Raw genomic sequence first — 27994 nt, forward strand, 5'->3', positions numbered from 1 at the left:
AATGATTAAGATAATAAGATTTGGGACGTTGAGTTGAGGGTATTTAGATGAGGCTTTTGGATTTAGGGTTGATACTGTAATTTTTAAGACCTTTTGGGGTGTTGGGATGGGATGAATGTATTCTGCACATGGGAAGGACATGAATTTGAAGGGACCAGAGAGAAGACTGCTATGGGTTGAATCATGTCTCCCAAAAAGATACAATGAAGTGCTAACCCTTGGTTTCTGTAAATATGACCTTATTTGGAAATAGGGTCTTTCATATGTAATCAGATTAAGATGACATCATACTGCATTAGAGTGGGCCCCAATCCAATATAATTAGTGTCTTTAAGAAGAGGGAGCCCTGGCTGGTGTGGCTCAGTGGACTGGGTGTCATCCTGCAAACTGAAAGGTCACCAGTTCAATTCCCAATCAGGGCACATGCCTGGGTTGCAGGCTGGGTCCCCGGTGGGAGGCACATGAGAGACAACCACACATTGACGTTTCCTTCCCTCTCTTTCTCCCTCCCTTCCCCTCTCTCTAAAAATAAACAAATAAAATCTTTAAAAAAAAAAGAAGAAGAGGGAGATATGTGCACAGACATAGACTGAAGATGGCCATCTGAAGTCAGAAATAAAGCTTGGCATGATGTTGCCATAAGTCAAGAAATGTATGGCATTGCTGGAAACTGGAAACAGCAAGGAAGGATTTTCACCTAGAGGCTTTGTAGGGAACCTGGCCCTGCCAACACCTTGATTTGCCTTCTGGCCTCCAGCAATGAGAATAAATTTCTGTTGCTTTAAGCCACCCAGATTGTGGTACTTTGTTATGGCAGCTCTAGGAATGTAATACTAATTCAAGTCTGACAAAATGGTTTGCTAAACAACTATTTGTTGAATTGAATTAAAACCTAATTTAGAATGTGAATGAGGTGCTCTGCCCATTTGGGGGATGTCTCATTGTCACCATTTTAAAACTTTTATTAGTAACTAAATGGAGAAAACATTTTCCTTTTCTTTCTCCCTAATGTCCTCCGAAATACAGATGAAGGGTAAATCATGATATGGCTCCTCTGAACACTAAAGTAGTATCAAAACACTCTTTCCACAAGATGCACCCATGCAAAGGACTTTTCAGGTAATGAAAATAATCAAAAATATAAAATGAGTTATAAAGAATAATGTAAGTATTTAAAATTTACTCTAAGAAAGATTGTAAATTACATAGAATTGGTTTTAAGAATAACTTTTCTATTTTTATGTTTTTACTGATTATTACAATGAGTAAATAATACAGAAAAATCATCCAATCATGTCTTCACCGAGCTGATTCTGATGGATGACAATGCAGATTTGTAAACATGTCTCTCTCATTGGCTGCTGAACAAAAGGAAGCCTGTGAAAGTTGTGTCATCATCCTCATCTGCAAACAAGCCATTAAACCTCTCCCCTCCTGTCACCTGCATCCACACCTCGTCCCCAAGCTTCAGCTGCAGCACAAGGCCGCCACAGGCCTGGTCTTCAGAGCTGATGTAACCGTCCTTGGTGTGCAATATTTTTACCCCATTTTTGACTAAAGATACCTGTACATTCCTGGAGAAAACAGTGATATGGTAGGTGAAGTAATAGACCCCGGCAATGTGGCAAATGAATTTTCCCGTAGCTATATCGTAGTGGTTAAATTCGTTATACAAGATCCTGTCAAATTTAATGGGTATGTCTGAAGTGGGAAACTTGCTCAGCACAGTGAGCCCCACAGTGAAGGCACTTTTTGGCAAGACTGGAATCTCACCAGTTTTCCCTTTTTCTCCTCGATCCCCTTTCCAGCCTCTCAATCCTCGGACTCCTGGCTCACCCTGAGGTCCCAGGGGCCCAGCGTCTCCTTTGGGTCCAGGCTTTCCAATGGGGCCTACAGGGCCAGGTAAACCAGTTGGGCCCAACGGTCCAGTGTTGCCCTTCAGCCCTTCTGGACCAATGGGACCCACAGCACCTCTTTCCCCCTTTTGCCCTTGAGGACCAGTCTCTCCTCTGAGGCCTTTCTCCCCTGTGGGGCCAAGAAGTCCCTTGGGCCCGTGTTTCCCCGGGGGTCCTCTGGAGCCTGGATCTCCTTTGATGCCTTTTGCTTCAACTTTTCCATCTGCTCCTAGGTAGGGGAAGAGAGAGCAAAGGAAGCAATGATTTGTGAAACACTACCTTGTGAAAACAACTTTGATTTTTCTACTATTGAGTGGACAAGTGTGATAAAACAGTGTACAGTTTCAGCATATGCTCGGGGTTTGAGAACCTCTTGACTCCTAAATTGTGCACCTGCACATACACCCACACAAAACACTACTAAACTAGTGTTAGATCTCACACAGGAATGTACACCTTTGTTTTAATGGTCAATGATCTCTGAATTTTTAATCGACCTCCTAAACCCCACTCAAGGGGTGCCCCAGTTCTACAACCTTTAATGTCTCTGAACTTTGGTGTCATTGAACTCAGACACCACTTTGCCATCCATGGTCCTGCAGATGGTGGTCTTTTGGGTGGATTGTATTGGCTGTTGTCCAGGTATCACCAAGATTGAAGTCCTCCCTTTCTTCCAGCAGGCAGTGGTAAGTGGCAGTCTCAGCCTCCAGCTTAACCTTGATGTTCAGCAGGGCCTAGTATTCCTTGTCCTGGCACTGCGCCTCTGCCCAGGTCAGGGCCAGCTCTGACTCCAGATGCAGACAGATCCCATTGAGCTGTTCCATCTGCATGGCATAGCACATCTCCACCTCCCTCAGGCTGTTCTCCAAACTGGCCTTCAGATTTCTCATTGAGTTCAGGTTGATCTCCAAGGACTCAACTGTATGTGTCATCTCAGCAGTTCCCATCTCAAGGGTCTGCAAGGTGACCACTGTGGTGCTCTCCTCTATCTGCTGGGACCAGTACTTGTCTAGCTCCTCTGTGTTCTTCTGAGCCAGCTCGTCATACTGGGCCTGGATGTCCACCATGATCTTGTTGACATCCTGAGATTTGGGGGCATCCAACTCCATGGTCAGCCCAGAGTTGGCAATCTGGTTTTGTAGACCATTTCCTTCCTCCTTGTGGTTCTTCTTGAAAAGCAGTTCTTCCTTGAGAGCCTCAATCTCTGTCTTCAGTAATATTGGTGTCATCAGTGACCTTTCAGAGCCCATTTATGTCATTGTCCATAGGCTGGTGCATGGCCAACTCTGTCTCATACTTGACTTTGAAGTCATGAGTAGCAAAACAGGCACTGTCTAACTGCAGAATAATGCACTATTGCCCAGAATTTGCAAGGATCTGAGCCCTCAGGTCTTAAACGGTCTTGAAATAATGCCCCCAGTCTCTAGTCTGGGCTCCCTTTCTCTCCATGTGTTCCCAAATTTTGCTCTCCAGTCTCTGATTATCAACTTCCAGGCTTCTCATCCTCTCCAGATTGGAGGCTAGGTGGTCCTCCAGGCATTGCATAGTCTCCTTCATGCTCTAGATGCTGCCTATGCCCATCAGATTCCTGGCCATCCCTGCAGCCAGGCCCCCAGATCCCCAGCTGCCCCACACACCAGTGGAGTGGGACACAGAGATCTGGGAGCCTAAGCTTCCCATGCCTGAAAGATGCTGGCCATGCTCCTGGCCGGCTGGACCCAGTGGATGGGAAATGGCACAGAGCCCAGGGTCCTGTAGTGGTGGAGAAGCTGGAGTGGATGCTAAAGCACATGCTGTTCAGGAAGGAGGCAAAAGGCCGAGACTCAGGTTCAAGCAGCAGTGAGTCTGAAAGTGCAACTCTTTACCATCTAAGTCTACTATATATTTGACCACTGAACAATGCTGCCTTGAGGAAACACATCTTTGGCATGGACAAGAACAGCAAAGGACAGATCATCGTATTTTGCCATGTATAATGTGCACCCACGTTTTTGTGTGCATTATGCACGGGAGTATTGTAACCATGGTATGTAATCATTATATCCATGTACAGTGTGCATCCTTATTTTCCCCTCAAATATGTGGGCAAAAATGTGCACATTATACATGGCAAAATACGGGTAACTCAGGGGCCTTTCAGTAAACTGACACTCAGTTATGTGACATCTCGCACAAAGCTTCCCATGGGAGTGAATAATACCTAAAGTCTTCAGTGTGGCATTCTCTACCAGCCTGGTCTGTCCATTGTGACAACTGTCTCACACCATTTGTTATATTGCACAGTAGCTCGGTGCTTCCCTGTTTCCTTCAGCTTGATTGGACAGTAGTGGTTATGAGCATGGACTCTGGAGTTAAACACCAGAATTCAATCCTCTCTCCACCACTTATACACAGTGTGGGATGTTAGGCAAGCTGACTAGCCACCATGCATCTTTTTTCTCCTCCTCTTCCATGATATTGGGATAATAATATTACTTCATCTATAGGATGTTATAATAAGTGAATCAATACATGAAAAGCACTTAGAACAACTTAGCACAAAGTGAATGTTGCATGTTTGCCATTATGACCATTCTCCATCCCCATCAGTCACAGTTGCCAAGAGTCCTCCTTTCTTTTCATGCCCAATCCAAGTGCCCGCCTCTCCATGTGGTCCCACCAGACTGAAAATTCAATGTCATTCCTCAATGTCATACACTAACTGAGGTTCCGCAAATGATACCCCATGGATAAAATCTAGCCTCCGGTCTGATTTTGTATGGCCCACAAGCTAAGAATTGTTTATATGTTTAAATAGTCAAAAATAATATTCTGTAATACATGAAAATTATATAAAATTCAGATTTCAGTTTTCACAGAGTTTTTCTACAACACTTCCCCATTTATTTACATACAGTCTATGGCATATTTTTGCTACAATGATAGAGTTGAATCAAGTGACAGAGACCATATGGCTTGCCAAGATGAAAACTCTTTCTCTCTGGCCCTTTACAGAAAAAGTTTGCTGATCTCTGCACTGAATTAGGAGCTTCTGGAGAGCAAGAACTGTGTTCACTTTATTGTTGGATCATCCCCACAGCCTAGTAAAGTACTTGCCCTTGGTAAAAACTTAATAATTATTGCTAAATCATTGATAGTTCAGAATTAGTGCATGGTGAAATGGAACACAATTTCTGACCTTGTTCTCCTTTTTCTCCATTTATTCCATCCTTCCCTGGATCACCAGGATGTCCTGGTTCTCCTAGGTAGAAAAGAAAAAAAAAGACAAAAGTTGAAGTTCCAATTTTCGTAGGCATTGGTCTCAATCAGTGATGTGGACTGGAGAGTCCAGGGAGTGACCCCCAGTCTTGACACACACACCCCCTACAGATGTGCTGGTGGAGGGAAGCAAATGTGAGCAAGTAGCAAGAGTGCTGAGTTGTGTAAAAGATGTGAATTATAAAATGAATTTGGTGAACTTCCCAAGCACCCAGCTCCAAGAAGGCAGGACAAGAAGGGGGCATGTGCACAGATAATTACAATTGTGTTTTCTCATGTGAGGAGAACTGAGGGCATGCTAACACATCGGAGGTGCTGAGTGGCTTTCTCACTTCTGCTCTTTTTCTTTGTTTCTTTTTATGTTTTAAATTTTATTTTTCAATTACAGTTTACATTTAATGTTATTTTGTATTAGTTTCAGGTGTACAGCATGGTGGTTTGAGAGTCATATACTTTACAAGGTGTTCTCCCAGTATTTCCAGTACCCGCCCAGCAGCACACATAGTTATTACAATGCTACTGACTATATTCCCTGTATGTATTTTATATCCTCATGACTATTTTGTAACTACCAATTTGTACATCTCAATCCCTTCACCTTTTCCACCTGGTCTCCCAAACCCTGCTGCTCTGGCAATCATCATCGGTCTGTTTTCTGTGTCAATGAGTCTGTTTCAATTCTGTTTGTTCATTTATTTTGTTCTTTAGATTCCACACGTAAGTGAAATCATATGGTATTTGTCTTTCTCAGACTGGTTTATTTCACTTAGCATAATACCCTGTAGATTCATCTACCCCAAATGGTAAGATTTTATTCTTTTGCACGACTCAGTAATATTCCATTGTATATATATACCGCAACTTTTTTTATCTAATAGTCTATTGATTGGCACTTGGGTTACTTCCATATGTTGGCTATCATAAACAATGCTGCAATGAACATAGGAGTACATATATTCCTTCAAATTAGTGCTTTGGATTTCTTCAGATATATATCTAGACATGGAGTTGCTGGGTCATAAGGCAGCTCCATTTTTAATTTTTAAAATCCTCACCCGGGGACATGCTTATTGATTTGAGAGAGAGAGAGAGAGAGAAACATCAATACAAGAAAGAAACATTGATCTGTTGTCTCTTACACATGCCCCAACCTGGGACTGAACCTGCAGCCTATGCATGTGCCTTGACTGGGAATTGAACCCATGATGTTTCAGTTTACAGGATGACACTCTAACCAACTGAGCCATACTGGCCAGGGGCCATTTTTAATTTTTGAGGACTCTCTATACTGCATTCTTACCAACAGTGCATGAGAGTTCCCTTTTCTCCACATCTTCACCAGCACTTACTATTTGTGGATTTATTGATGATAGCCAGTCTCTTGGTCTCTCTCTTCTCCTTCTGTCATCTCTGTGATGCAAATGTTGTTATGCTTCATGTTGTCATACATGACCCTTAAATTATTCTCATTTATAAAAATTGTTTTTCTTCTTGCTGCTCTGATTGGATCTTTCTGTTACCTTGTCTCCCAAATTGTTGACTGGATCTTCTGCTTAATCTAATCTGCTGTTGATTTAGTATATTTTTCATTTCAAATATTGTATTCTTCATTTTTAAACTAGTTCTTTTAATAGTTTTCATTTCTCTTTTTGTGTTTACTACCTATCTAAATTCTCACTGAACTCATCCATTCTGCTAAGTTTCTCGAGCATAATTATAACCATTGTTTTGAACTCTGTATCTGTTGATTGCTTGTCTCCATTTCATTTAGTTCTTTTTATGAATATTTGTCCTGTTCTTTCATTTGGGGTATGTTCCTGTGTTTTCCCATTTAGGTTGCCTCTCTATAATTATTTCTGTCTATTAGGTAGATCTTCTATGCCTCCCAGTCATGGTATGGTGGCTTCAGGTAGTATCTTGTGGGCTCAGTGGTGCTGTCTTTCTGATCATCTGAGCTAGGTACTCCAGGAACGTCCCTCCTGTGTGTTATGTGACAGCTGCCATTGTAACTGGGTCCTGATTGCTGTTGACTGGTTCTTGGGTGGGGATGGTTCTTGAGCTGACTGTCTGTGAGGATTGACTCTAACCACAGTGTAAAGCTCCTGGGTAGGGACTGACCTTATGAAGTGGAAGTAGCCTCAGAAGGGTCTTGTACCTGCTGAGATCTCTCTTTGGGTGTGTCACTTGTGAAATTAATTGGGTGTTGCTTTGCTATGATTTGAATCCTGCCACTGGATATGTTGGTTCTGGGGCCTCTTGGAAGGCAGATCAATGTCAGACACTTCCTGTGATTGGCCCTGGGCTACCTGTTTGGAGCTACAAAGTGATCCATAGATTGTGGCTGCCTGTGGTGGGCCTAAGCGTGTGGGAGATGACTGGTACGCCAAGGCAGGCTTCCACCAGCAAGGATCCTGGGAGAAGGCCAGCAAAAGGCCCAAGGCATTCTCACATCTGCCTCTGCTTGTTACTGCCTGTAAGGCTCAGTCACTGAAAGAGGCTCTGGTGGGATACAAGTTGGGTGAGGTAAGTTCTCAGTGAGTCACCAGGTAGGGATGGTGCCTACTGTGGCCCACCACTGTGTGCACCATATTAACACATAACCAAACTCAGTGCCCATGATGGTACTGAGGCCACTCAACAAAAGTATCAGGGTGCACCACTTGCTGGGTGCCTGTGGACCTTTGTGGGAGGCAGGGTCTCGGGTAGTCATCAGGGTGTAGCCAGCGGAGTTCATCAGGCCCAAACAGGCCAAGATTTGGCCATGTGAAGGGAGGGCTCTTCATAGGAATGGTAGCACCAGTTGGGCATGTGAGTGAAAAATGGCACTTCCCAGGGCTTTTCGGCCAAGATGAAGGCATAGGTAGATACACTTTGCCTGCTCACAGAACCAAAAGAAGGACAACAACAAATTTAAAAACAAAAAATAACCAGAACTGCCAAAAAATTGAACTGTATGGAAGTCCTACAACTAAGGAATTAAAGAAGAAATATTCATTCAGACTGGTAGGAGGGGTGGGAAATGGGCAACCTGGGCAGAGAGAACGTGGCAAGGTGGGGGCTGGAGGACTGGGTGGACGAGGTGGCAGATGGCAGACTGAGTGGTCGCACATTTGCATGTAGATAAAACAGTTGGAACAACTGGGGAGCAAGAAAGACCATGCAACCCAGGGTTCCAGCACAGGAAAAGAAAGCTGCAGAACCTCTAACTGTAAAAATCCATGGGGCTTGTGGCAGCAGGAGAAACTCCCACCTCACAAGAGGGTTCGTTGAAGAAATCCACAGGGTCCTAGAACATACACAAACCCACCCACCCAGGAAACAGCACCAGAAAGGCCAAACTGCCTGTGGGTAGTGGGGGAGGTGACTGAAAGCCAGTTGAGAGCCAAGCAAGCATCGTTGTTCCCTCTCGGACCCCTCCCCCACATACAGCATCACAACACAGCAATCTGAGTTGCCCTGCCCTGGAGAACACCTAAGGCTCTGCCCCTTACAACATAACAGGTGTGCCAAGACAAAAAAATATGGCCCAAGTAAAAGAACAGATCAAAGCTCCAAAAACAGAACTAAGTGATGAAGAGATAGCCAACCTATCAGATGTAGAGTTCAAAACACTGGTAATTAGGATGCTCACAGAAATGGTTGAGTATGGTCGCATAGTTGAGGAAAGGTGAAGGCTATGCAAAGTATAATAAAGAAAAATGCACAGGGAACCAACAGTGAAGAGAAGGAAATCAGGACTCAAATCAACTGTTTGGAGCAGAAGGAAGAAATAAACAGTCAACCAGAGCAGAATGAAGAAAAAAGAATTCAAAAAAAATGAGGAGAGACTTAGGAACCTCCAGGACAAGGTTAAACATTCCAACATCTGAATTGTAGGGGTGCCAGAAGGAGAAGAGGAAGACCAAGAAACTGAAAACTTACTTGAAAAACTAACGACGGAGAACTTCCCTAATCTGGCAAAAGATATAGACTTCCAGGAAGTCCAGGAAGCTCAGCATCGGAAAGAAGTTGGGCCCAAGGAAGCACACACCAACTCACATCATAATTACATTACCCAAGATGAAAGATAAGGAGAGAATCTTAAAAGCAGTAAGAGAAAAGGAGACAGTTACCTAAAAGGAGTTCCCATAAGACCAGCAGCTGATTTCTTGAAAGAAACCCTACAGGTAACAAGGGGCTGGAAAGAAATATTCCGAGTCATGAAAGGCAAGGACCTATGTCCAAGGTGACTCTATCCAGCGAAGCTATCATTTAGAATGGAAGGGCAGATAAAGTGCTTTCCAGATAAGGTCAAGTTAAAGGAGTTCATCATCATCAAGCTCTTATTATATGAAATGTTAAAGGGACTTATTTAAGGAAAAGAAGAAGATCAAAACTGTGAACAGTAAAATGACAACCATTAACAAGTGAACCTAAAAAAATACACAAAATAACCAAGAAAAAAACGAACTAAGCAAACAGCTAGGGACAGGAATGGAACAGAATCACAGAAATGGAAATCATATGGAGAGTTATCAGTGGGGAGGGGGAGGAAGAAGAATGGGGAAAAAGGTACAGGGCATAAGAAGCATAAATGGTAGGTACAAAATAGACTGGGGGAGGTTAAGAATAGTATGGGAAATGGAGAAGCCGAAGAACTTACATGTACGACCCATGGACATGAACTAAAGTAGGGGAATGCTGTTGGGAGGGTGGGTGCAGGGCAGAGGGGAGTAAAGGGGAGAAAATAGTGGGACAACTATAATAGCATAATCAATAAAATATATTTAAAAATACAAAAAAAAGGATGATAGGGATGTGTTGCTTGGTTGCTATGGAAACTTAAGCTCAGCCTTTTGTACCTCTAAGGAGTAGGAGGGGCTGGCCTCCTTCCCAAATGCTGAACCCCATCTCCTTGGCAGGACCTGAGTCCCATCAGCCTTTTGGTTCATAACCAGGCTGGACCACATGCAATATAGGGTAAAACCCAAATTGTTCTGTGCCTCATTATTTAAAAGAAAGGTGGACTTTGTGGTGGTTTTGGGGGGGTGGGCAGGGGGGGTGTGATTGCTTGTAATTATTATTTTTAATATATTTTGGAAGAGCACCCTGACTGCAATGGCTTAGTTGGTTGGGCATTGTCCCTCGAAGTGAAAGACTGCAGTTTCGTTTCCTGGTCAATGCATGTGCCTGGGTTGTGGGTTTGGTCCTCGGTTGGGGCATGTACAAGAGGCAACCAATTGATGTTTCTCTCTCACACCAATGTTCCTCTCCCTCTCTTTCCCTTGATCTAAAAATTAATAAATAAAATCTTTAAAAATACTTTGGAAGAGCAAAAAGAAGCAGCAGAAGCAGCAGCAGCAGCTGGCACTAAATGAAGCTGCCCGAATGGCCCGCAAAGCAGACATCAGCATGGGGAATGCCCACTGCTTTCGGAGTCTGGCAGGGCACAGGCCCCAAGCTGTGCAGGCTGGGTGGGTGCCTCCAGAAGTGCTAAGCTGGAGATATTTTGTAAGGGCTAGCTTCCCAAAAACCACTGCCAAGCAAAGGGACCCCAACAGCAAGAGAGTGCGTGAAGAAATTTGGGGAGTTTCAGATGCAGTGAGGCAATGAGTACATTGCCCATTTTAGGAAATGGTGCAGAAGGGGGTCCACAAAAAAACAACTAAAAATCTCACAAGAGAAAAGCCAGCATTGAGTCATATCTGCCTCAGAGGGCACCAATGCCAGATTTCAATAGCACTGAATAAGTAATATCTTCTTGCATCTCTTCTTCCTTTCTTAGCCCCATCTATGGAGTCAAAGCAGTCCTTGCAGTGAGAAAAGAGAGTGGAAGTGAAAGGTGGAAGAGTAGTGAAGCCAGGGATGTAGCCTGGGTGGGCAGACGCAGACACACACACACACACACACACACACACACTACGGTACCAGTGGGAGAGTAGAAGAAAGGATTTCATTAAGGTTGAGGTGTTGCCATGGACTTGTACTGGGCTATTTTACAACCCAGAAATGAGACAGGTCTAATGCCTAAAAATGACGTAGACTTCAGTCAAGTAGCAGACTACCAAGCAGGTTTGCAGAGGGTTGGTTGAAGAGAAGTGGCCTTGCTTCCCAGTGCCCGTCTGCTTCATGAAGCCCACATGATCATGCCCACGGCCACCCAATGCCATGAGTAGGGAAAGGGAAACACCTGGACGTTCACTCATCTGCACAGCAGACTTCCTGTGCTAGGTATTTGTTCTAATACTTGTTTTTCCAAACCTAACAAAGGCTTTTTAAAAATCCATATTCCAACAGCATTTGCTGGCAAATAATTAATTTTGTTCATCCTGACACTGCCTTCTGAGTATTGTTTCAATCACTTTAATATAGACATAGGAATATATATTCTTCTGATATGATTAAGTATCAGAAGAGCCTTCTAAATGTTTATCGTTAAGTCTGGAGGTTTTTCTAGTGCAACGCTGAATGAATGGCTGAGAAGAAATGGCAGTGGGGTGTGTTCACATGGCACCCAGTGTCCTGAAACGTCTTACTGATTGAGGTTCTTCCTATTTGTAACTGGTATCTCATGGTACAATTACGGTAGGATGAGGTTCACTTTAGTGAATGTAAGTGTAAACTCGTGTGCCCTAAGTCTTGCTAATTTCCAGGTATTGACAGACTTTCTTGTCAGATCTGACTAGTGAGTGCTCATTGTTTTTCCCTGGTAATGTGCTGTTGCAGAGTTCACACTGAGACTAGAAATGACAGCTCTGCTACTTTCATGTGAGTCTTTAATGCTTGTCTTATCAAGTCCACCATCGATCTTCACTTTCTTGGCAGGAGTAGTTTAGGCACCTGTGTGTTTGTGATGGTTTGATGGTATAGTGTGAAAATCCCCTGGCCTGGCACACGTAACTGCACACACCACCTTACATTAAAGGCAGTGGATGACGGTGTGAGGGCTCCCAGCCCACCTGTTTGCACTGTGGGGATCCCACTCTTCCCACAGGACAATTTTAGTCCTTGAATGACACATGTCCCTCTGCAAATGGACCCAGTGAGGCCACCCATACCAATTCACATCCAGGTATCCCTCAGAGATTTTGCCGGTTCAGTTCCAGATCACTGCCATAAATCAAGTATAACAATAAGGCAAGGTGTTATTTTGCTGGTGGAGGGTCTTTCCTTCAATTGGTCAAAAGCACATCTGTGAAGCACAATAAAATGAGATATGCCTGTATTAAATATTTTAAAAGATCATTTTTTTCTTAAATGTATCTTTGAAAATGTTATAGAATTTTTGATGCTTTCTTTCTGAACCCAGAGGGATCATTATGCTAATGGTTAAACCAGGGCTAAAGAACCCCATTCAAAAACCAAGCCTGCCCTGGCTGGTGTGGCTTTGTGGATTGACTGCCGGCCTGAGAACCAAAGAGTCACCGGTTCGATTCCCAGTCAGGGCACAAGCCTGGGTTGTGGGCCAGGTCCCCAGTAGGGGGTGTGTGGGAGGCAACCACACATTGATGTTTCTCTTTCTCCCTCTCTTCCCCTCTCTAAAAGTAAATAAATAAAATCTAAAAAAAAAACCCCCCAAAACCAAGCTTGATAAAATTCACCTGTGAAGACAACTGGTCCAGTTGTCTTTTGTTGTTGGGATTTTTTGATTACTGCTTCCATTTCACTAGGTGTGATCTATCTATTCAGATTATCTGATTCTTCCTGATTTGGTTTTGAAAGATTTTATGTTCCTAGGAATTTATTCATTTCATCCAGATTGTCCAGTTTGTTGGCATATAGTTGTTCACAATATTTTCTTACAATACTTTGTATTTCTTTGGTGTCAGTTGTTATCTCTCTTCTTTCATTTGTGATTTTATTTATAGGGTCTGCTATCTTTTTTTCTTGATGAGTCTGGCTAAAGGTTTGTCAATCTTGTTTATCTTTTTGAAGAACCAGTTCTTGGATTTATTGCTTTTGTATCATTTTTTTAGACTCTATTTATTTCATTTATTTCTGTTCTGACTTTATTATTTCCTTCCATTACTCACTCTGGGCTTTGTTTGTTGTTCTTTTTCAAGTTCCTTTTACACAACTAGTAGCAATATTTTAACAGATATATCTCCCCAGGCAAGGGAAACAAAAGGAAAAAAAATAAACAAATGGGACTACATCAAACTAAAAAGTTTTTATGTACAAAGGAAAACATCAACAAAATAAAAAGACAACCCACAGAATAGGAGATATTCCCCAATACATGTGATAAGCAGTTAATATCCAACATATATAAAGAACTCACAAAACTCAACACCAAAACCAAACAAACAACCCAATTAAAAATTTGAGCGAAGGACCTGAATAGACACTTCTCCAAAGAGGACATACATATGTCCTATAGACATGTGAAAAGATGCTCAATGTCACTAATTATCAGAGAAATGCAAATTAAAACCACAGTGAGATATCATCTCACACCAGTCAGAATGGCTATCATCAATAAGTCAACAAACAGCAAGTGTTGGTGAAGATGTGGAGAAAGGGGAACCCTTTTGCACTGTTGGTGGAAATGCAGACTGGTGCTGCCACTGTGGAAAGCAGTATGGAGATACCTCAAAAAATTAAAAATGGATCTGCCTTTTGACCCAGTGATCCCACTTCTGGGAATATATCCGAAGGAACCCAAAACACTAATTCAAAAGAACATAAGCACCTCTATGTTCATTGCAGCATTATTTACAATCACCAAGATATAGAAGCAGCCCAAGTGTCCATCAGTAGATGAGCGGATAAAACAATTATGGAACATTTACACAATGGAATACTACTTGGCCATGAAAAAAGAAGAAAATTTTACTCTTTGTGACAGCATGGATGGACCTAGAGAACATTATGCTAAGTGAAATAAGCCAGTCACAGAAAAACAAATACCATATGATTTCACTCATATGTGGAATCTAATGAACAAAATAAACTAACATGCAAAATAGAGACAGACTCACAGATGGAGAGCAGGATGATAGCTAGCGGGGGCATGAGGATAGGGGGTAGGGAGATTGAGCAAAAAGGAAAAAGGACTCATGGATGTGGACAACAGTGTGGTGATTTCTGGGGCAGGTGTAGGGGGTGTAAAGGGAGTAAATGGTAAAGGAAAAAAATACAATAAAAATATTTTTTAAAAAACAACCCAAGCCTATCAGTTGGTGTTATGAAAACCACTCCTGCCCTGACCAGTGTGGCTTAGTTGTGGGCATCTTTCTGTGAAGCTAAAGACCACTGGTTTGGTTCCCTGGTCAGCACACATGCCTGGGCTGCAGGTTTGGTCTCTGGTTGAGGCATGTACAAGAGGCAACAGATCAAAGTTTCTCTCTCACATCAATGTTTCTCTCCTTCTCTTTCTCCCTCCCTTCCCTGCTCTCTAAAAATAAATAAACAAAATCTTTAGAAGAAAAAAAGAAAGAAAACCACTCCCACATCCTAGCTTTTGCAAACCTCCTTCCCTGGGTCTGGATCCTGTCCCCAAATCCCCCAGACCTACCACGTGTGGCAGTTTCCAACACGTGGCATAGATCCCTGAGTAGCAGCTGTATGTCCATTTTTGTATTCTCTGTCACTAGGTGTCATCTACCTTACAGCATGGCAAGGCGTAGACTCTTTACCTGCACTGCAGCTAAAACACTTAGCAATTGGGTCTCTCTAAAAGCCCCATGTGCCAAAGATGCATCATACCTGTCACCTAAGGCAGGAAGATCTAAGCCATCACTTACTCCTAAAAATGGTCCCACAGTAGCAGAAAGGGTAGCTAACAACAGGTTTCCCCATGAGATGAGAAAGTCCATGAGGATGGCGTTCCTGTCGTTCTTGCCCTGTGCTATAGAATCTGGCATGGAGCCGGCCTTCAATAGTGTTTGCTGAGCAGTGGGTGAATGAGTGAGTAGGTGATGACCACACAGGTCATGAATGAAAGAATGAGGAAAAAGGAATGGATGAATAAATGGAATAGTAGCTAACGGGCACCAAGAGGTAAGTACCTGCATCCCCTTTGTCACCCTTTGCTCCATCTCGTCCATCTCTTCCAGGCAAACCATTGTGACCGGGATTCCCAGGGACACCAGGGTGCCCTTGCCGGCATGTGTCCTGTGAGTTCACATTCCCGATGCCAACACCAGTGGCAAGCAGGAGCCACCAGATCCTCATGGTTCAGGTAACAGAGCTGAAGAAAGAGGGAAGCACAGGCCAAAAGGAGAAACCTTTGTCTCTGGGACCGTGGACACAGCCTCTGTCCTCGCCATGGGAAATGGACCCAGCTGCGGAGACACCTGGCCAGAGTGGTCAGGGTAGAAGCTGGTAATGGACCGAGCTGCTTACAATCAGAAGGACGTTGGAGAGAATGCATGTGATTGGGACCACTTTCAATGGTGAGCAATCAGGAGGAACCAAGGTCCAAGCCAGGACACTTCCATTTACCATTTCACTTTGGGCAAACCAGTTTTCAGAGCCACAGAACATGCTAATGCTTACTTATCTCCCAGCGCTGTTGTAAAGACCAAATTCGATCACCGTGTGCATGACACCACATTATAAACAGTAAAGCAAACACAGAATTAGCATTTGATCCAGCAATCCTGCTTCTGAGTATATTTGCAAAAAAGAAGAAATGAAAGCAGGGTCTCTAGCAGATAGTTCTACACCCATGTTCATGCCAGCATTACTCAATGACAGTCAAAATGTGAATGCAACTCATGTCTACTGACAGATAAACCTACAAACAAAATGTGGCATCTCGGTAGCAGGGGATATTATTTAGCCTTAGAGAGGGAGGAAATTCTGACACATGCCACAGCATGGATAAACCCTGAAGATGTTATCCTAAGTTACACATCAATGTGAATGTACTCAGTGCCACTGAACTGTACACTTAAAAGGGATTAAAATGGTAAGTTTTATGTGTATTTTAGCACAATAAAAATTAAATTAAATTTTAAAATATTAAAGTGTTCCAAGGGGTCCCACTATGATTAGATGTATCCTTTAAGGTTTGGCTTTCATGGGAGGCCCCTGTGGAAAGGGCACAGCTCACACACTCTGGGCCCACAGTTTGGGAGGCACACTTTCAAGTTGCCCCTTCAAGTCAGTGATTTGCTTTCCAACCTCATCAGAAGCTGGTTGATGAGGTGGGGGCTGAGATCTGAGGTAATGTTCTAGACAAAGAGAGGAACTCGGGCAAGACCCCATAGTCGTGTGAACACTTGGGATGCGCAGGACCACCTGACCAAGTCACATCAGCCCTGGAAGGGGCCCATCACACCCTGCTCCTCTCTGTCATGGCACCACAGTGCGAGGGTGGGGGGGTCCATTTGTGTATGTAATTGTGTAACGAAAGACCCCATCTGTTTTCCTCATTCTTGTATTGCCAGTGCTCAGTGTTGAGAGGAATGGGTGTATCACGGCAGATATCCACGATTTTAACAAATAATAACATAGGCTAGTACAACTGGTCAGAAACCAGAACCTCTGCCCAAGGCATGGAAGTCTGCACAGCCATGCAGAAAGTTAAAGAGAAAGGACATCCGCATCGAAGACCCCAGGGTCTCGCCCCCCAAATTCCTCTCAAATGGTGAACCCATTTGTTCACCAAAGGTATTAAACCTGGCATTATCTATAGTAGTGGAAAAATGCATACTGCATGATGTTTACCAATAAGTGGTTAAGAAAGTGCAATATTGTAAACCCCTGAAATAATTATGAAGGTCACGTAGAAATGTGTAAAAGATGCATGTGATGTTGAATTTTTTCAAAGTGGACTAAAACGCCATGCACACTGTGAGTGCACCTGTGTAATCATACATGCCTGTCGACAAAAGCTAGAAGCTAAGAGATCCCATTAAACATGGTGCTTTGGAATGGCGGGATTATGGCATTTTTCCTTTTAAAAAAATGCTTTTTTACAGTGTCTATAAACATTTCTTTCTCTCTGAGAGAGATTTTATATATATGATTATGTATATATCACTACATCCATATATATAAAAATATAAATTATATGTATATGTACCAGATAGACTCTGTCACACAAAACAATTATATTGCTATCTTCTGGAAGCCTATAAATGTCACAGGGCTTGAGGCAAATAGAGTATTTTTGGGAAAGGAAATACAGATGTTTTCCTTTGAAGTCAAAAACGTATGCCATTTCCGGAAATTGAGTTGATTTTCCTTAGAGCTAAATTCCATAAAAAATTTATATCAGCCTCCTTTGTTTAACTCAGAAGGGACTGGTAGTAGTCAGATCTAAGTTGCACAGACCAACCTCTCTTAGGGGTTTATACAGGGTCTGGCACAAATAATGGCCCTTTTTATTACAAAATCTTTTATTGCAAAGTCATAAGCATGTAACTCTCTAACATAACAGTATCACACTCAAGCATTACATATGGCATTTTAGGTGAAATGTTCAAATTAAAACTATAAATTATAACACCCATATCATTACCCTACCAACCACACTCAAGCAGGTGTTACTTCTGCTGGATCCTGTATTTTTTTCCTTTTTAATTTTTTTCAAAATGTGTTACAATTGTGGACATAATAAAAAGCTTACAAGGTAATAAGTGTCAAATTGTAATAAACTCCATTTTGTTCTCCAGCTAGAGAAGAGTTAAGATAAAAGCAAACACTTATTCTTGAGTTCATTCACTCGTTTTTGCATAGGCAGAGATTGTAGCTAGCTTGCCTAGCCTGTACACAACCTTCAACAATTGGTTTTGAACAATTGAATATATTTGTCTCCCAAACAAGTAGTGAAACAAGTAGCACCTTCTCTAATAGGAATGTAGAAGGGGGACATGAGGGTTTGTTGGAGGCATGCAGTAGAATCTGTATCAATATGTTACTTAATAAAATAACACAATTACATTTGCACTCTCACAAAGCAATGGGCTGTATCATTTCACGAGTTTAACCAGTTCCCACACTTGACTTTTATTGTCTGGTATCTCTACAAAATGCATTAGAGCTAGGGCCACCTCCATCCCCCCATCTTTCCCTCCCACCTTCCCCTCCTTCTCTCATCTGGATCACTGCCACCTCCACCCTGGTCGCTCTGTTCTTCACACTGTCTCTTCTTCACGCTGCACCAGCTAAGGGTCACTCATCAGTCGCCAAGTGAGAGTATAGCTTTTTGAAGATAGAGATGGCATCTTTCCACCTTCTTATTTTCAGTACATCACAGTCAAATATTTGTTGAATGACTGAATGAATAAATGAATGAGTGGAAGGAAGGCAGGCAGGCAAGCAGGAAGGAAGGAAGGAAGGAAGGAAGGAAGGAAAAAAGGAGGAAGGAAGGTTATCCTTGTTCTAACTGTGGGCAGGTCATCACTTGGGGAGGTGACTGGCTATTCAACCTAATCCTTGTCAACGCTCTGGTAAGGATCGCTAGCTTCTCTCACACCCCTCTTCATCTTCTTACATGGTAACAGAAATTTTAGCTGGCATGTGGCTGCCCACAATAAAATACATTTCTCAGCCTCCCTTGTAGCCTAGATGTTGCTGTGAAACTAGATTTTGGCCAGTGAGAAGTGAGCAAATGCACTGTGTGCAGCTTTTGGGGCTTAATTGGAAAGGGTACGTCCTCCCTTGCCCCTCCCCCTTCCTGTGGCTGGGGTGGGCGTGGGGTGGCAGCCACCCTGGACTCCTCAAAGGAGAGCAATGCTTTGGAGACAGAAAAATCCTGGTCTCTGACGACTCCCCAGACCAGACCTGTCCCACTAGGCTGCCTTTGACATGAGAAATGCACTATTAACTTAACTAAGCTACCATTACCTGGGGCCTTTTATACACAGCTAAGCCTACATCTTAAGTCATGCGAGGTTGCTGCTGTGGGAAGTGTGGGCACTCACTGAAGTGAGGAAGGCTCGTGGACTTCCAGTCAGTTAGCCCAGTAGTCAGAGTGCACAACCCTCCAGGTGATCTATTGGGTTGGCCAAAAAGTTTGTTCAGGTTTTTTTCCATAAGATGGTTCTAGCAGCGCTTAGTTGTCTTTAATTTCATTCTAAACAATTTTGTTATATTCTATTGTGACAGCTGTCTTATCAGCGTGCATTTAAAAAAACTTATCAACATTCGTGAATTTTTGTGTAGCCATTTTAGTATTGAAGATGGAAGAAAATATGCAACATTTTGGGCATATTAAGCTTTATTATTCCGAGAAAGGTAAAAATGCAACTGAAACGCAAAAAGAAAAAGATTTGTGCAGTGTATGGAGAAGGTGCTGTGACTGACTGAGTATGTCAAAAGTGGTCTGCAAAGTTTTGTGCTGGAGATTTCTCACTGGACGATGCTCTGGATGGTTGCATAGACCAGTTGAAGTTAACAGCAATCAAATCAAGACGTTAATTGAGAACAATCAATATCACACTACGTAGGAGATAGCTGACATACTCAAAATATCCAAATCAATGAAGTCATTGGTAAAAAGGAAAGATGTGTCTTTTATGGAAACTCCATACAGACTTATCGGCCAACCCAATATTAAAAACTGACAATCATTACTGCCTTGAACAGATCATTACCTTCAGCATGAATGCTTAAGAGACCCTGGGAAGCTGTTGTGATCTCATACATGTGATGTACTGATATGGTTAGGGCGAAAGGGACACCGACTGCAAATGACCCTGGAGTTACTGCTTTTTAGTCCCAAGTAAGATAGGTTCTTACTTAGTTAAATTCTTATTTCTGGGTGTTTCTTCTATGCTTAACCTATAATTCTTCCTCACTACTGAATTTCTTGATAAAAGGTTACACAGTCCCCCAAGGACATGATGCCCTTACTTTATGGCCAAGGTTAAGGGTTTCCATTCTTCAAGATTCTTACTTCCCTTAATATAGTATTGAGATTTCATAAAGACTTGCCAGAACCACACTGAGCAATCTTCATGATCTCCGAACCTCTGAATCCCCGCTTCTTTGCACAGGGCATGAACTAGTCCCTGAACATCCCTCCCAGGTCTGACAGTTTAAGAATCTAAAAATCTCTAAATTGCCTTCATTGAATACATTTCCTTCCATGTGTTCTATACATTGTACACTTTAGGTATCTCTTCTTCAACACATGTCTAGGTGCTTTTTTAAAAAACTACAGTGCAAACGTATAGTCATAAATATAAAAACAAACAACTAAAATTTGTACAAAATAATCTGCAAGCTTCTCTAGATAGCTCTCTAGAAGGATCTGCTCATTCTATAGTTCTGTAGATTTCACTCCTCCTACCAGCCCATTTGCAGAGTTCTGGAAGAATTTCAAAATCTGCTTTTATCTCCTATTTAGCCTGTTCCTCAAAAATTAATTTTGGAATCGGCTTACTCCTTTCCGAACCCAGACTTTGCAAACATCTGCTTACTTTGCAAATAATTAAGCAGGATTGCCACACGCTGATGATTAAAGAACAGATTTAGGACTCTGATGCCTTAACCTGAATTTAAAGAAATTGCTTCTTAATGTACTTACCTGCCCCCAGGGCTGCGGGCTGCACCCAGGTACTGCACAAACCAGGACCCAAAGGCAAACTAAATAAAATCACTGCTTCCTGATATCCAATTCCCCAGTGGATATATCTGCAAAACAGCAGGAAGGGGTGGGAACAGAGAGGCACAAACGCCTCGGCAGAGCGTCAAAATTTCAGCCATTCTTGAGTCAGGTAGCACCCTCCACCAGCTCCACTGAGTTTGGAAAACGTAGCTCCTTTCCCCCTGGTCCCTTTTAATGAAACTAGAGAAAGCGAGGTCACGTTCAAGTGGAGTCGGAAGGAAATCCCCAAGGCAGGTGGCAGGCTTCTTTCCATGAAGTGTTGTTTGTGCCTCTCAGCAGCCTCTCTGCTGAACTTGGGTCATTTGGGGGCAAGAGGACAAAACTGAAAACACGGTGCCAGGTCTCATTTGGAATCCAGACCATTAAAGCTGATACCATTTAACTAGATCTTTCAAACTTCTCTGTGATTTATTTAATTTTAGACATTTGTGTACATAAAAGCATTTCATGCCATTGCCTTCTCTCCCCCTACTCTCTCTCTCTCTTTACACACACACAACCCCTGCCTATCTGCCACTGTGAAAAATATGGTGGTACTTTTCAATGCCATGTTAATACTGATCCTTATCTTTCCCCAATCAGTGTCTACTAACATTGATCTCTAACTTAAAAATGGCATCCAGAGGACAAATGTACCCTACATTGCTTCTCAGAGTTGCTGAGAACCGAGTTGGGTTGCGGGGTATGAAGCGTAGGCCCAGTCCCACTTACACTGCGTTAACATGGCCCCCTGAGTCTCCTTGTCTGTACAACGGGGAGGAGTTAGGTCAGAAATTAAGCCAATTTCTCACCTACCACCCAGTTGCCTTGCCCTCTTGATCACTAAATCCACCCGGGTACCTCAGTGTTTTCCCAGCAGAGTGTCAGCAGCCTTTGCCCTGCAGACACTTCCTTCCCCCTCTGCTTTGCCTGTCCCTCCCCTGCCCCACCTTCCCCCACACCCACCTCTCCATCCCAGGCCTCTTCCTCTTCTCTTTCTCCGCCAGTGCATTCTTCAGGGTGTTCCTCCTGCTGCCTGTCACGTGACTCAGCGTCTCTCCCATGGTTTACTTTGCAATTGGCGGTGCAATCTCCATTGCCAGCCCTGGCCCCCTTCCTGGGCTTCACTCTGTCGTCTCACTACCCACTGGACGGTCCTGCCATGAACCCAAACAGCGAACTCCCGCCCCGACCCCTCCATGCAGTATTTTCTGCATCTATGTATGGCACTAGCACCCACCGGTCACCCCAAGGAAGAACTTGGAAACCACCATCTCCTCCCAACATCTGGTGTTCAACTGAGACCTGCCATTACCAGTGAGCATCCTTCCCACCTTCTCTCCCTTCCCATGGTCTCTTCAGTTCAGTGGGTACCGTCTCCGAAATCACTTCCCTGCCTCTGGTTTTCAACCCTCACTTTTCTCTGTCACTGGCATGAGTGCATTAGCATGTGTGGCTACAACATTCCTTGCCTCAAAGTCTTTGCCTACAGAACAAAATCCCAGTGTCTCATCGAGGTCCGCAGGTCTTCTGCGATCCATCTTCCAACATGTTGGTCTCACACAGTTTGTACCACCCCTGGCCAGCAACACACCGGCCCTGCTGTGAAGGGTTCACCCTGCAGGGTCCTGCTGTGGCCTGGCCTCCTGTATGCTGCTTCTTACCCTGATGCCAGAGGAAGGGATTCTGTTTCCTAAAGTCCCTCCATAACTTGTACACTCCTGTGTTGCACATTGCACACTCAATTTTAATTGTGCCCGTGAGCTCCTTTGGAGGATTCATACATTTCAGCTTGTCTTTCCAGGGCATCGGGTAAGTGGCTCATCTTAGGTCACCTCCCCACAACTCTTCTAGAAGAAATGGCCACAGCCCTCTATTCCCACTCCTGCCTATATGTGGTACCAGATTGAGTCCCTGGGAGCCAACCCTTGAGAGGCACACTTTGGTTCCCAGCACTTTCACCCCCCCCAGTACCACACCCCCAAGCTAAGCCCCGGATTTCCCTCCAGCCCCAGGAGGGGAAACCAGCTTGGGAAGTAGGTGGCCATTAAAAGTAAACAAACAAAACATGGGGACTAGCTGCCTGGCAACCTTTATAGGAATCCTTTTCAGATCACAGTCACAGCAAACAATGGGCTATTTACTACCTTTTCTGAGCCATTAATTAGAGGAGGAAATTGTTATCTACCCCAGCCCAGAGGGTGAGTAGGCCTAGGGCCACTAGCAGATCAGTGAAGGGGCCAGACCTTTCCTTGGCCAGCAGCAGGGAAATGAAAGGCATGTTCTGTTGTCTACCTTCTACCATTTGTGCAAAAGCTGCTGCCACAAAACAGGACTTCTCATTTCAGGTTTTGGCTTTACCAGTCTTATTCCAGTGTTTAGTGACTTTTTTCGAGTCAAGTGGTCCCTATTTGCTTCCCCCTGGACAGGTATGGGAGAAAGAGGCCTTTCCCATACCTGTCCAGTGGTTTGATCTAGCTCATTAATGAACACATTATTATGGAAAAGAACTCCATCAATGTCCAGGCAGGAAATGCACCGTGAATCCCACAAACCCTCCTGACCCTCTCTCTCCATTAAAAAAAAAAATCTTATTCTAATACTCAAATGCACTACTAGAACCAGTTTGGCAAATTAATTTTAATATACAGATACAAAACAAATATAGATTCACAGCATTTACAAGAAATCGTTCAAATAACATTGTAAATATATGTATATATTTTTATAAAAACTCCAACAAAAATACATTTCAAGTCACAGCGCTCTTGTACGACATCTTTCAGCTGTCCACAGCCAGCCCACCAGTTTGGGAGCTGTCACGACTCACACAGGTCACATCATCTGGGTGTTGATGAGTTAAAAGGTTACCAAAAGCCTTGCAAAGTACATTAAGTCAAACATGAATGACCCTAATACTTACAAAAGGGATGAATTATGAAATCACAGAATCAAATGAAGTATTTTCTACATACAAATGTTGATGCCTATGGAATAACTAAGGGCAATATTGTTATGTATGTTGTAGCTAAGTACATTTGCATCAAATATTTAAACTTTTGGGTTTTTCAAGGTCATATAGTTTTTCCTTCCCCTCCCCCCCAAAATCTTTTGGACTCCACTTTCCCCATGTCCACCCTGAGCACAGCATTAGCCAAGTGACACTTTAACAGAGAGAACAATATGTAGATGAGCTCATCGCTGGGGACAACTGTGTTTGTGCAGCTTGTCCTGGTTGGTTTGTGTGTGTCCCCTAGCCTGGAATGGACATTTATTCACACTTGCTGGCACTGTTCTGTGAGGGACACATCTGTTTCTCTCCTCAACAAAAAATAACAGCAGTTTCCCTCCTAACTGCAGGTAGTCAGGCTGTTCTACTCTGGCTAAGTTGATTTTACTGAGGAATATCAGCAATTTGGGCACATTATTATCTTCAACTGATAAAATATCACATCTCATGGCTTTTACAAAAGATTTCTATTGTGAACCAAATTTTCAATGAAATGCATTTTTGCTATGTCCAGTATCAAAGGGATTTTCTGAACAGGCACTAAATTAGTCTTTATCTAGACTAGGTATACAAAGACACAATAATATTTAGAAATACCAGGGAGATGGAAATGAAATGTTTGCAACCACATTATCAGATCTAGGTGAAAAAGATCAGATCTACTGAAAATGAACTAGACAGATGGTCCCATCAAAGCTCTGGCAAGCTGCTGTCACTCTTTTTCTAGTTTTCAGCCGAAAGACAAAGAATGCTACTTCTCCAGGATTTTATAAATATTCTATTTGATGATTGTTTTGATCTATTGCAGTGTTGTCCTACATTTTAGGCATGGGTAACATTGAGGTTGCTCTTGACCCAAGGCCAGTGCAACTGCCTTTCGACAGAGTTGCCAAATTCTGAAATATGAATGATGGAATAGGTGAAGTTCATCAAGATTCTGTATCATCTCTTCTTTTTTCGGTTCACCATGTTGTGCAATGTAGGGTTCAAAAGAGTGAAAGGAAGACAGAGAAAGCGGAATACCCAATGAAATTCATACATAATCTGTATAGAGACTGTTTTTTCTATACTTTTCAAAGTGGAACATGTAACTTAAGTCAAGAAGGAAGTTTGGCAAACCAAAATTAGGCTACTTGAGCCATCTATTCTTTATAGAACTCAGGCATTTGGTAAAACAACTGAAGTTAGACATGTTGACTTAAAGAGGTCAAAGGACGTTCTGTCCTTTTAAATCTATTTTAACAGTTTTCAAAATCAACTGAAGACCCAAGCAGGAGCCATCCAGAACAGATCTCCAGAACAGATCTTGGATCAGGTGATTCTCACATGGTACAGAGCTGATGGGCCCCAGGGGCCCTGCAGGGTATCCAAGCTCCCTGTTCTTCTTCTTCTTCTTTTTTTTTTTTTTTTTTTAAGATTTTTATTTATTTTTAGACAGTGGGGAAGGGAAGGAGAAAGAGAGGGACACATCAATGTGTGGTTGCCTCTCACACACTCCCTACTAGGGACCTGGCCCGCAACCCAGGCATGTGCCCTGATCTGGGGATTGAACCTGCAACGCTTTGGTTCAAAGGCCGGCACTCAATCCACTGAGCCACACCAGCCAGGGCCCCAGCTTCCTGTTCTTGTTAGGAATCCATGAGCGAGAGGTGGGGACCAAAGTCAGGGCTCAGCTGGGAAATAAGTCAGGACTAGTCATAGAACTTAAAGCATTTCTTCATTGCCCATTAATAAATATTAGTAAATGGAAGCCCACTGAGTGGTTCTTTACCTGCTGAATACTCATTTAAAATATAACCCAAGCAAATAATTCTCTTGGCTTCCTTAACATAATTCTCTTATATTAAAAACAAAACACAACCAACGGTTCCAAACTGCTGTATATACAAAGAACTCTACTTTAGCACACGGACCCCTACAGTTATTGCTGAGGGGCCCACGCAAAGCATATTTAGTAAGTTTACAAAACATAACATTTTTCGTTAGTAAAAAGGTCGGTTATATAAATGTAACTAAAATTGAGATGTCTTCTCAAAAATGAAACACACACGCTTGTGCATGCACTCACAGCACCTCCTGAGAAGCTTCCTCACAGAAGTGGCCGGGGTTGTTGGCCACGGGGCAGTGCGACCTCCCAGCAACACTGCCCAGCAGTGAGCAGCCTGAGGTGCAGAGAGGGCTCAAGGACAGGTACGACTTTCTGACAAACTGCTGCAGGATGCTGCACAGAGCCTCGCCCATGAGGCCCAGGATTTTGTCTCCTTGTTGCAGGACTTCACTTCCTGCAGGAACAGCTCTGGGTGTGTTCCTCCTTTAGAGGAACTACACACCCAGAGACTCAGATTACACCTCTGTGTCTGACAACACAGGTTTGTTTATTCTCAAGTGTGGGTCTAGTAGAAAAAAGAACTTTCTGAGAGTAGCATACAAAAAAGAGATTCTCAAATAGAAAATCACAAATTGTGCCATACAATATACAATACCCTCCCTTCCAGTGCACTAAGTGAATTACAATGGCATCTCGCTTGCAGAGCCTGTCTTCTCCAGACATATTTAAAAGTTAGTTTCATCAAAATTTACAATATAGACTAGGAAAAAACTGTTGATAGGTATCAGACCATGCGGTCCTTGTTTAAAAAAGACTGCTCTGAGTCTAGATATATTTTGTTCAGTTTTCTTTTATAAAGAGGGACTCTTCAGAAACCTGTTGACATGCTGATAATGGCACAGTTAGCACTGCTATTTGGGTTCATGCAACCAGGTGGGCTCCACATCCGCAGCTGGACTGCTCGGAAGCTCATGCTTTCTCACGGGAATGTAAATGCCATTATAACTTAATTGTTAAGGGCACCAGGAATAACTGATGGAGTGAGAATGCCTTTTGATTGGTGCATTTGCATATTCACTTTACCATAAAATTAAAATGAATGGGTTTTTATATTGCAAGTGGGTATGTTTGAATAGTTTTAGGTTATGACGTGTGAGTAGACATAGTTTCTGCTCATGGAGTCACACACTGCATGTGGGCAGGAGCGCACCTGACTTGAGAAGGGCCAATCTAGCTCGCATAGGACTTCCTCTGCCTCCCTCCTTCTCTGGAAAACAGCCTTACCGTTAGGAGGCTGAAGTCACTCTGCCTTGCAGACCTCCCTGCCACATGATAGGCTCATCCCACTTTCCCCTCCAGCCTGTAGGGGAGAGGAACCTGGCAGAATGAAGCCTGCACTACCACGTGGCAACTGTGTAGATTCAGATGACACCCGGGACACCACGTCTGCAGTAAGTCCATTCCTAATATCATGGAAGACAGGCACAGCTTACCCAGCGACAGGTAGTATCGTCCTAATCCCAGGACTACCACTGCCTTCAAATCAAGTGCAAAAGCGCCACACCATCCTGACCTTCCTGCACTTCCATCCTAGCACTTTGGACCTGGGCTGCGCACAGCACTTGTCACCAGTGAGGCTCGCAGGGCTCTCTGCTCAGCACTCACTTTGGAGTACATCACCAGGTCCTCAGTCTTGGCCACCTTGGCACAGGTCACAGAGGGTCCTGTGTACATGAAAGCATCACCACCTTCTCCCCCTTCCAAAGAGGCAGCTGTGTCTCTGAAGACTGAAGGCGAGTCCAAGTCCTTCTCTTCATTATTCATCCCCAAAGAAGTTTCCAGCACTGGGTCCAAAGACTGTCCTTGGATTGCACACAAAGTGCGGCCCTCCCCGTTTTCACTTCTTGAAAGGGGTGAGTTTATGGAAGGTGTGCCAGAACAGGGAAGGCTTCCTCTTGGGTTCCGCCAGGGCAAACACCTGCTGCTGAGGGACGCTGGTGGGCACGGTGATGTGGCGCTGATGAACGGGGTGCAAGCCCTGGTGTGGCGGGGCTGTGGGGCATCCACTGTAGCCTAACTCAAGAGGAGAAAGATAGCACATGAACTGAGGGTCACTTATCAGCCGAAGAGGGGGAAAAAAAAACAGCTCCAAGACTCAAGTTCTTAGCTGATTCTCAATTCACACTAATTGAAAGCACATCTGACAGTTGTCATAACATGTTCAGCCCATAGTATGTATGGAGGTGTAACGTAGATTACTTCATTGAATCCTCATAAAAGTCCTCCCAGGAAGGGACCACTAGAGCAGTGTGACTGGGAAGGACACAAAGCAGAAGGTGTACAGGAAGCGCCGTGGTCACACTGCAGTAAGTAGCAGGATTAGAGCTGGGCTGTTATTAGGGATGACAAGTGACAATATACTGCTTTAGCCCAGACGCTGCTCTGTCACTTACTAGCTTTAATTATTGGGAAATTAGTTG

At 43.4% G+C, this 27994-nt stretch overlaps 2 protein-coding genes across 12 annotated transcripts in view; both read right to left on the reverse strand.

The window, feature by feature from the left end:
* Positions 1-1022: 1022 nt before the first annotated feature.
* Positions 1023-20681, reverse strand: C1QTNF9 (C1q and TNF related 9). The gene is made up of 4 exons (XM_024555332.4): positions 20617-20681; positions 15143-15324; positions 5074-5136; positions 1023-2124 (listed from the first exon to the last, which is right to left on the reverse strand). Exons 2-4 carry the CDS (start codon positions 15306-15308, stop codon positions 1352-1354), a joined length of 1002 nt encoding a protein of 333 aa, XP_024411100.1. The 5' UTR covers positions 15309-15324; positions 20617-20681; the 3' UTR covers positions 1023-1351.
* Positions 20682-23297: 2616 nt separating this feature from the next.
* SPATA13 (spermatogenesis associated 13) overlaps positions 23298-27994 on the reverse strand; it is a 357951-nt gene continuing 353254 nt past the window's right edge. For all 11 annotated transcript variants that reach the window (XM_045194507.2, XM_045194524.2, XM_053920878.1 and 8 more), the window contains one exon: positions 23298-27587. In XM_045194507.2, the coding sequence (XP_045050442.2) occupies positions 27412-27587 (176 nt within the window). In that variant the 3' untranslated portion in view covers positions 23298-27411. The remainder of the gene's footprint in view (positions 27588-27994) is intronic.

This window comes from Desmodus rotundus, chromosome 3, assembly GCF_022682495.2.
Source record: "Desmodus rotundus isolate HL8 chromosome 3, HLdesRot8A.1, whole genome shotgun sequence".
Lineage (NCBI taxonomy): Eukaryota > Metazoa > Chordata > Mammalia > Chiroptera > Phyllostomidae > Desmodus > Desmodus rotundus.

What these genes read in the sequence shown, in the direction of transcription:
- C1QTNF9 (XM_024555332.4), bottom strand. Translation starts at nt 15,308, where the DNA reads ATGAGGATCTGGTGGCTCCTGCTTGCCACTGGTGTTGGCATCGGGAAT. An exon ending in GGGTGACAAAGGGGATGCAG is followed by an intron (nt 5,137 to 15,142) that starts GTACTTACCTCT and finishes TTTTCTACCTAG; the next exon opens with GAGAACCAGGACATCCTGGT. An exon ending in TGGAGAAAAAGGAGAACAAG is followed by an intron (nt 2,125 to 5,073) that starts GTCAGAAATTGT and finishes TCCCCTACCTAG; the next exon opens with GAGCAGATGGAAAAGTTGAA.